We start from the raw sequence: 11,141 nt of genomic DNA on the forward strand, positions 1-11,141 counted from the left end.
CTTGGTTTTTTTTTCCTGTATTTTTATATGTGATGTATGCTTGATTTACAATATTTGAGATTATAACATTTTATTCCTGTAGTAACATATATAGACTGCTTTTTGTGAGTTTTAACACGTCCTCAACATAAAACAGAGTAACCATTTTTTTATGTTGGATTTTCCTGCTAGGGGTGTAATGTGAGCTTTGGGTAGTGACATTACAACATTTTAGTAACTTGATTATGTAGTCAGTAATTCAGTGCTTTAACATTAGTCATTATGTGTAATATTATCTTCGAACTTATTTTGAAATTAATACTTTGCCATTTATTGTGGGCAAAGGCATGGCTGTGGAATAAGAATTTTGCTTCCCAACCACATAGGCAAGTGTCTTCTTCAACAGCCCTGGGCTGATCAAAGCCTTGTAAGTGGATTTAGTCAACAGAAACTTGAAGAAGCCTATCAAATGCATGTGTGTGTGTGTATCTTTGTCTTGACATTGTGTAATAATTATAAATTGATTGTCACTGTCATTTTTTTTTTCCCAATATTGACAATGAGAAAATACTACCTTACTTGGAAATAGGTGGCTATTAGCAACAGAAAGGGCATCTGGCTGTAGAAAATCTGACTCAACTCCATGCTAAAGTGGAAAAGTGGACAGTAAATCGATGATGATGATTGATATTTCATGGCATTGTAGTTATTTGTTTCAGGAAAACTGAACAGGGCCATAAATTACTAAAGCAGTTTTGATGGAATTTCCTTCATTAAGTCAACATATAAAAACATTTTCCTTGTTACAGTAAATAAGTCTACAATACAAAATAGTGCATAAGATTTTATTTGTGATTGACCTACATAATCTTGGGGCCTTACCAATTAGCCATTATGTTTTATTTGTACCCAGCGTGTGAGCAAATACAATGCAACATATACTCAGCAATATATACACGCTGGGTAGCCTCTCAAAATTTAGTTTAGTAATTCTACAGAATTTTTTATTGGAAACAGCTCAAGCTACAACTTCTAAATATTTTGTTATATTGATCTAATCTCTTTATATATAAACGGCAAAATGTCTGCATGTGTGTCCTTTACACAAATCCACAATTTTTTACTTAGAGAGCTCACACTTTCTATGGTCATTCAAAACCATCCAAGGGTGGTCGTGCACATCTTTACATTTCCCCAGTCACCCCACAAAGCCATTAAAAAATCAATAGAAGTTACTTTTTTGTGAATTTTCTATCCAAAACCCAATCAAAATGCCCGAAACTTGATACGCCAATTGAATGCCAGCTAGCTGTATGTGATTGGTTGGAGATTTGGACAGTACTCGCGTGTATGTGCGCACGTATGCAGCTGTATATGCATGCACTAGCACTATGTTCTGACTAAGCATCGAACTAAGTTTAGTGACTCTGCTTTATTTCATGCGTTCACCTCATGTCTTTTTAAAGTGAACTTCTGACTGCCTTCTAATTTGCATACTGGTTTGTTTTGTAAGTGGCATGATACTTTTTGCACGTGGATCTTTAGGTTCTGCTTTTATTTTTAATCAGCATGCATTTTTGAGTATATATTGCATTGTATTTGCTCACATATTGACTCCATTATTGGCTTGCATTCAAGTAATCTAAACCAAGTCAATAAGTCTGTATTAAAACATAACATTTTGTCAACAATTAAAAACAATTGCTTTGTTGCTTTTTTATCTATGATCCTCTTTGAACTCAGCAATTATTTATGACATCAGTTAATTATCTACGTACAAAATATAAACTCAAAATTATCTATGATATTATCTTCCTAACACACATATAATATTTGTTTATGTAACAAAAACTGTTGTTTATAAAGCTTATCTGCAATCTTTTTCTAAGAATCATGACTGCAGTTTATCAGTTTTAAATTTAGGCTAATTTTTAGGTTACTTTCGGTGTACATAACTAGTTATTCTGCTTAGTCTTCAGATCCTCAAGTGTTTCCACTATACCTATGTTACAACTATATTTTTACTTATAGTCCATAGCTTTAGCCTTGTTCTCCATGATGAGCTGTATCGCGTGTGCTCATTCTGCTGTACTCATTTTCTGTACTCACAAGTATAAGGAAACTGCATGTTTGTGACATGTATTTCTCATTTGTCTGAGGAAGTCTCCCAGTCTTAATTATGCCTGTTGCATGTATGAGGTGCATCTACGGATTGCATTTATAGTGTGACATCATTTACTACTGAATGCTGAAACATTTGTAAGAGATGCAATAAAGGAATACCAGGTTCAGGCCCATGTTCTTTTCTCTCATTATTATTATTATTATTATTATTATTATTATTATTATTATTATTATGATGATTGCTGTTGTTGTATGTTTCAGGTGTGCCATGGCATTAGTTCATTCACGGATAAGGTGTGTGTTTTATGGTACATCTTCTCCTGATGGTGCTTTAGGGAGCCGTTACAAGCTTCATCTTCAGAAGAATTTAAATCATCACTATGAAGTCTTCCGTGGAATTTTAAGCAAGGACTGTGAAGCTTTACTTGGTACATGATGATGAGCTAAATACCATTAGTTCTGTCACAGCTATCACCATTTTATGTCAAACATCTTGACGAGATACAAAGTCACTTTTTGTACAGCATTGAATTCACCCTAATACATTATGGCAATTTATTTTTTACTGATTTTTCAAACATAATATCATGATCATGACTATAAAGAAATTTGAACTCAGATACTTTGGTGTTAATTTTTTTTTTTTTTTGCCAATTCACAGCACAAACAACTTCATCCTATAAGTATTTTGTTTGTTCATTCATCTTCCCCAATTCAGTTGTACCCCATTTTGCTTTTCACTTGTTCACTTCTCATCAGCTGCTTATCATGGTGTATGTAAGGTGTGTATAAAATGCCATGTTTGTGCATGTATGTGAGTGCGTATTTTTTTAAATCTCTTAATCAGGAGAAAAGGTAATGTCTATGTCCCTTTACTAGGTTGCTAAGACCAATGGAAAGGAGGGAGGAAGTTATCCTCAAACTGAAGGCCTGTCCCAAATGCTTACTACAGAATTAGTCCCACTAAAGGTATCCAAGAGCCAGATAATGGTGCTACAGGTGCCAGGTGCTAGTGTTAAACTGAACAGTGGATTAAGTCTACCATGCAAGTAGGCCATAACAGGATTTGAGGATTTGAATTCCAAATGCAAAAAATCAAAATAAATACCAGAGGACTTCCTGACCAATGCTCTAATGTTTTACCAGTCCACTACCATTGACAGTTACTTTATTTCGATGGTCTCAATCTATTTTGCACTATGGACTGGTTTCATGTTAGATCATTTTTTCACAGTCCTGGCTATCACATGCATAACAAAACACAAAATGTATCTCTTATTATAAAAGGCAGATTTTATCTGCCTCCCTTTGGGAGTTATAGAAATCTACAATATAGGATTTCTTCAATTACAATTTACCTAGCATTTTTAAGAGTAGAATGCATTGGGTCATGCCAGGTCCAGTTTTTAAAATTTAAACTCCAATTAAGCAAAATTTACAGAAAACTCACATTCTGGTGTGTGTGTCAAATGCTCTTCTTAATGTGGTTTACAGCACACGCAAACGCACACACACAGTGTGCAACGAATAAAGTGAAACTAGATGTAATATTTGTTTCTGTCTATCACGCTGATAGATACATGAGTAAAATGTATGGGAAGCTAACAGATAAGAGTGAGTGAAAATGTTCTTGGAAGAGAGTAAATTAGCGACAGAGTGATTTGAGGAAGACTAAACTGAAAGTATGAAACAGTGTTTATGTATAAACAGACGACACTTATATAAACCCTTTCGTTACCAAACCGCCCAAATTTACCTATTCATATTTAAATGAGAATATCAGAGTAAATCTCTTTAGTACATTCGTGAAAACACGTATTATACTTCGTAAACACTTCAAATACAGTTTTGTACAAAAATCGAAGTGTAATTTTAATTCCGTGAATTATGGGAGATTTTTTCCCGAAATTTGTTCCTATTGTGTTTTCAAAATTTGTAATTCTGACAAAAAATGGATACGAATTTCATTATATCAAGCAGCGAGTCAGAATTCGAAGGATTTTCTACAGAAGACCTTCATAAATCTAACTCTATGACTGAAAAAAAAAAGCATCTTTATATAAGAGTGAAGTTGTGTGTCTGTCCCCTTCGATTTAGATTCGTAACTACTCCCACATTTTGCGGTGCAGTTTAACCAAAAGCGGGTATCTTATAGTCGTGATTCATATCGAGCCCTTCTGGGTATTAGCGCGCGTCTACGATGAGTCTACGATTAAAAAAAAATTTACCATCATATTTTTCCATTTTAATGCATTTTTTCGCTTTTATATAAGGGAAGTAACTCTCTAAAAATATCTACGATGTGTCAACGATTTTTAAAAAAAATTTACCTTAATTTTTTTTCAATTTTTAATGCATTTTTTGGCTATTTTTTGGCTATAACTCTCTAAAAATGCTTATATAGTTATTTCCCTTACAAACCCGAGCAACGCCGGGCGATACTGCTAGTAATAGATAATTTAATTACTACATATATATTATAAAAACACTCTACAGACTCTGGCAGTCAAAAAATAGAAATAAAAATTTAAAATTTATTCTTTCTGTGTGGCCCAATACCAAATGATCCATGGTCCAGTACTTGTCTGCAGCCTGCTAGTTGGAGACCTCTGCTTTTTTTTATCATCCCAGGAAGGATGAACCTCAAACTTGACCATGGCAAGATTTGAAGTCAAACTAAATGCCACTGTACATTATGTTCTAACTGGCTCTCTGCCACTTGAATTTGCTACCTATTTACATATATGATCATAATATAAGAGATTAGTTTGATTAAATTTTTTTAATGGTATAGTCACATTTTTCAAGACTTCCCCCACTAGACTACTAGCTGTTATGCTTAGGTCAAAGACCTGACTAACACGCACCCATTTAAAGGTATGTGAGCTTTATCATTGTCATCCTCCCTTTACCTCTGTTCACCCTTTAGTATTCATATTACTCTGTCAAATGTAATGCTTTTTTGTTAAAATTGCTTTGAATTAATCATGCATTAATTTGTAGCCTTGAGGTTTCAATGATGTGGTTGTTTATTTTTAGACTGTTAATGTAGACTATGTGAGGAAGATTAGATATGACCAGTTTGAATATAAAACATGTAGAGTATTTGAACTGGATTTGACCAGTTTAAATGCTAAAAGGTTAAACAGCCAAATGCTACGGACAACCTTTTTGTATGCCTACCATAACATGAAATTCACAAGAAAATAATATCTGCAAGCAATGACTTTCTTCTTTATGTTGATTCTTGTGGTGCATAATTATAGTGTCTCTAAGAGTGTGAACAATCTATCAGTAACATAATTGTGTTGTTAGAAGTTCACTTTCCAGCCATGTACTTTCAGGTTTAGTCCTGTTGTGTAGCACTTGTGCAAGTGTCTTCTGTGATAGTAAGGGACCAACAAAAGCCTTGTGAGCTGATTTGGGAACAGAAGCTCACTGTGTGTGTGTGTGTGTGTGTGTCTGTGTGCATGCATGTGTTGTGTATGTGTGTATGTTTGTGTGTTGTGTGTGTACACTGTATGAGTGCATGCACATGTATGTGTTTATTTGTATTTGCACTTCTCTGAAAATTGCAAGCAATAAGTGATGTTGCACAGCACCTTTCAACAAATCACTCACTGGCTTTACACCTTTGAAAGCATGTGAAATAAGAGCTCCTTTACTTGAAAAACAGGTAAGAATTAGTGACAAGAAGGACATCTGGTTATAAAAACAATGCCTCAATAAGATATTCTTCTGAGTCATGCTAGCATGGAAGTATGGAAAAGCAGACATAAACAAACAAACAAAATGTGTGTGTGTGTAAAAAGAAGATGCAGTACCTTTTGCACACACTTTCATACTATGGTGATGGTGGTGGCTTAATGGTGGCATCATCATTGTTGTTGATGATGATGATGATAATAATAAGTAGAATAATGGTGGCGGTAGCAGTGGCAACAATGATGACAATGATAATGATAACCTTCAGCTCAAACTTTGTAAATAAACGGAGACAAACCGTAGTTGAAGGGATTTGCTGTTCTGAGGATAGAGATTTGGTCAAAGTGTTTAATGAGTTGATACTAGTCGTTAAACACTTTAACCCTTTCGTTACTGTATTTATTTTGAGATGCTGTGTGTTTCTCTCAATTATTTTAGATATAACAAAGAATTTAGTAAAATAACTTGGTTATCATTAAGCTGGTGTTAGGAGCATAAATTATGACTAAGGTTTGGTGGAATATTTTAATTCAAAACTTATGAAAACAAGACATTTGTACTACAGAGCCAGAGCCGGTTTCAACCGGGTTGGTAATGAAAGGGTTAAACATGGAATACAATAGAGATGTGGAAAATAAAAGTCAATTCAATAGTACACAGCTTCCTTGTTCAGAACTGTCAAAACTGTTGTAGCAAATGTAAAAAAGACAGGGAAAATAGGAATACAGTTGTGTGTTTGCAAGTGAAGGTTTGGTCATCGGTGGAATGACCATTTTGAAGATATGGTGAAGAAGTTTTATATGAATAGTAGAATAGTAACAGCCTCCTGTGTGTTGAGAATGACAGAGCATGAAAGGAATTGGCTGACATGTACTGAATATAAATAGCATATTGATATGGACATGTAGTGTGAATGGGTGGTACATTTCTAGGGGAAACTATGATGTAATGGAATGCTGGAAAACACACATAGTCAAGTAGGCTAAGGAGGACTTTAGAAAAAGTGATTAGATTAGATTAGATCTAATTACACTGAGCTTTACTAATGGGATGATGAGGGATTGAAATGCATAGAAGATGCTGTATCAAAGCCTCATGCTAAATATTTACAAGGTTGTGATGGCAATAAGAGAAAGAGATCTAGCATATCAATTCTTTTCTATACTTGCAATTAATTTTGTTAGAGGTAAAGGAAATAGACAACAGACTCAGATTTCATAAAACTAATGGTATTTATTTTTTTCTCCCATGAGATGTAAAACACATAATCAAGATTTAAACTGAGACAAATGAGGCAATTAGTTCAGTGCTGTTTAGTAGCCAGTTTAGCATATTAACACTTAAGTCTAGCACTTTACAGAATGGAAAAAGCATCTGTGATGCAGTAATTATTTGTTGATAAGGAGGCTGAAAAAGAAGATGCAAGTTCTTGTAGACATTGCCTTGTGAAATGACAAATCTATTCCATATTCTCTCCACAACCGTGTCTGTTCAGCTACCCTCTCCATTATCACCCACAATAATATTTTCTGGTAGAAAATCTCCACAGGTTCTCTGCATTTAGTATCCATGACTTTCTACTATGTAGCATTGCAGTTCATATACAAGCATTATACAGTCTGCCTTTCACTCTGAAAGAAACCGTTTGTGACCATCAGAGATAATAGCTCCCTGAATTTTCTTCGTCCCATTCTTATACATGTTTGTGTGTGTATATATACAAACTCATACTCCTACCTTAACATCTCTTCCTCCCATCCTACCCACACTAAGCTCTCCATCCCCTTCTCCCAATTCCCCCGTCTACTCTGGCTCTGCAGTAACAATCATGACTTTGAGACCTAGTCTCAACTCATGGCTCACCACTTCACCTTACATAGATATTCCCTCACCATTATCCACACTGCCCTTGTCTGGGCATGATCTGTGGACCATACCTCTGCTCTTTCTCCTTGCACCAGCCTCACCCTTACCCATCTCCCATTTCTCCTCACTTAATACCCTTCCAACCTACTCCTCCAATGCACCATTCTCCGAGCCTTCCAGCGACTCCAGTCCAACCTTTCTACCTTGCACATCTTCCCTAACACACCCCTTCCCTCCTTCAAATGAGCTCAAAACCTGCATGGCCTTCCCTTTCCCTACCTCCCAGCCTGGTTCCTTCCCCTGTTTTTGTCCACACTGTCACACCTGCCACTACCTCTCCAACACCACTATTCTCACTGGCACCCACCACCATCCCTATCACATCACCAACTCCTTTACCTGCAACTCCAGTAATGTTATCTACTGCATCTCCTGCTCTCTCTCTGTCTTACCCTGTACATTGGTCAAACGGGACACTGCTTGACAACCAGTTCACGGAGCACCTCCAAGACATCAGACTTGGCAATAACACCCTAGTCACACACCACTTCTGCTCTACTGGTCACTTGCTATAATATCTGTCCATGTTCAGACTGTATATGCACAGGGGTCACCTGGACTCTTGCCTTCCCCATGAACAGAAGTTAATCTTCTTTGTTCTTTTGCATCTTATGGGCTCAACTTGCTACCTCTCTTCATCTGACACCAACCCCACACAGATTCCTAGAAACCTCCCACATTCAACTACCCTCCTCTCCACCAACACACCTGCATACCGCTACCTCAGTACCCTCACCACATACACACATCACTATATAACTACCCATACACGCTGTTCAACACATTACTCACTTCACACCTACAAACACCTTCCCACTCTACATACACTAGCACCCAACATTTCTCAGCACTCACACTGCATACCATTATCCACACACAATAGTGTCACCACACATACCACTATATGAGCAACCCTACACACTGTTTAACTCAGTACACATACCACATACCATGCACACTCCCACACAAGTACATAATGCCTGAACACAGACAATATATACACACATAGACACATATCTTTCACCCACGGATATAAACTATGCACATGCACACTATTATATTGACACAGATACACATACACATGTACACACCACCAGAACAAGCACACATCAACTGCTAAACACAAGTGTTTGCACATGCACACACACACACACACACACACAAGTCCACATATTTTTCAGCTTACCCACACATACATACACATTCACCCCCATTCATGCATTCACACTCACACACACCATTCTCACATACACACATACGTAAGAGCAAATTTGTTCAGCCAGATCACCCTTATTATCTCCTTTTCATTCAGCCTCTCTCTTCTGACTATTTCATCATGTTGAACTGTTAATCACTACACATTTTTGTTCTCTCTGTTTTCTTTCATTCTCTGTCCTTTTTTTTTTCCTTTTAATCCTTTCTGTCAAAGAGCATAGGCTTGAGACGTAAAAGACTTTTCCCAGGAAATAGGTATGCTGTCAACAAGACAATCAAAGAAACTTTTATGAACTATGCAAAATCAAAAGGTGGAACTGGCTCGAATGGAATGGGCATTAGCAGTCTACAGACAAACTACATTGCCTATCAAAGATGGACAAAGTCAGGTAAAGAATGAGCCAAATTCCTTCAGGTTACATTTTGTCTAGTGGGAATGTCTGGTGAAGAAGACAAAGGATTGCAACATTGGGATATTTGCCCTTGTGAAATTGTGACCAGCAAGAAACTTATCTCAAGGACCATTGCAGCTATCAAGTGCTTCAACATCCCAGATGATCGAAAGTTGTACAATCTATCATCTGGCACTCCGGCTTCAGAGGAAGTTGCGAAGTATGTTCTCACTGCTGAGACTTGGTAGACTAGCAAAGGAAGACTTCATAGAAAACAGACTAATGAAGAAAGGAATACACTCTCTCGAATTTTCACAAGAAGAAACTGACACCAGTGTGATCCTGTATTTCATATATGCCAAAGAATGGGGATGCAAATCTATTCATGTGAGGAGTCCCGATTCAGACATATTTTTCATCTTACTTCACTATGCTAAATTCCTGGAAGGACTTCAAATTCTGTTTGAAACTGGAAAGGGCAACACATGACACTTGAAACCAATTTTGAACTACTGTAGCAGTGTGGAGTGGGGCATTATCATCTTCGGAAGATTATTTCAGCATCGAGCAATAATGCCTTCCAGCATTACCTAAAATAGGGTCACCCAAAATTTCTAAATATGTCTGGGAGTTCACTCTGCCATGAAGTGTGACTTCAAGATCAAAAGAATTCCAAGATATTGCTGCCCAAGTTATCACAAACCCACCTCCATACTTAACAGCAGGAGTCAAGCAGCCAGGACAATAGGTTTCTTTGGGCTGTCTCCAGACATAAACTCATCTTGAACTTGGGGAAAAAGTGTGAAAGATGATTCATCCGAGATGATATTCTTCTCTTGATCCATTGACCACTTCTGATGATCTTTACACTATCTTAATTGCCTCCACATATTGATGGCAGAAAGGAGAGGCTTTATCATTGCAGTGAGCTGGCAAAAATGTTGGCGGCGAGCTGGCTGAAACGTTAGCACACCGGGTGAAATGCTTAGCGGTATTTCGTCTGCTGCTATGTTCTGAGTTCAAATTCTGCTGAGGTCGACTTGCCTTTCATCCTTTCAACCCCAGTTACGCACTGGGGTTGATATAATCAACTTAATCTGTTTATCTGTCTTTGTTTGTCCCCTCTGTGTGTAGCCCCTTTGTGGGCAGTAAAGAAATAAGAAAGGAGAGGTTTTGTAATTGCAGCTCTCCCATGATATCCAGCACCATGGAGCTTGCAATGAATAGCTTTGGTCAACACAAGGTTTTCAAGGGGTTAGTTTAACTCTGAAGTTGCTTTCATTCCAGTAGTTCTATGATTTTGGAAACTATGTGATTTAATATTCTAAGGTCCCTTTTTGAGAGTGCTAACTTCTGACCAGAATTATGCTGTCATAATTTTAGAGATAATACATCTTGAAACACAGACTAGTTCTGTAGTTTTAGTAACTGAGGTTCCAGCCATCCAAGCTTCAACAATTTGCTCCCTTTGAAATTCAATAAGGCCACACTTTGTATCATATATAATTATCTGAAAAACTTAAGATATAGGGTTATAACATTAGGCTCTGGATGTCAGCAATGCATTTACATATCCTTTGCAAGCAATCCAAATTGTTATAAATGATTAATCTTGATTAGAAAATATGGTAAAATAAACACTAGTATTTCCATTATTTTGTCCAATCCCTGTAAGTATTAGGGTTGATATGGCAGAGTAAAACCTTTGAAAATGGTATCCTGGTATGGCTTCTATCAACTGACTGAAACCTGATAAAAAATTTTTTAAATGAACTCATAATTTGAATCTATCGTTGTCAG

General features: G+C 36.8%; 1 protein-coding gene across 1 annotated transcript in view; it reads left to right on the forward strand.

Annotated features, from left to right (window-relative positions):
- The window catches only part of LOC115213400 (probable inactive tRNA-specific adenosine deaminase-like protein 3), a 45,724-nt gene extending 42,349 nt beyond the window's left edge, over positions 1-3,375 (forward strand). Inside the window, exon 8 of the mRNA XM_029782349.2 lies at positions 2,365-3,375. Coding sequence (XP_029638209.1) covers positions 2,365-2,539 — 175 coding nt within the window. The 3' untranslated portion in view covers positions 2,540-3,375. The remainder of the gene's footprint in view (positions 1-2,364) is intronic.
- The last annotated feature ends 7,766 nt before the right edge of the window (positions 3,376-11,141 follow it).

Source organism: Octopus sinensis, linkage group LG6, assembly GCF_006345805.1.
Source record: "Octopus sinensis linkage group LG6, ASM634580v1, whole genome shotgun sequence".
Classification (NCBI taxonomy): domain Eukaryota; kingdom Metazoa; phylum Mollusca; class Cephalopoda; order Octopoda; family Octopodidae; genus Octopus; species Octopus sinensis.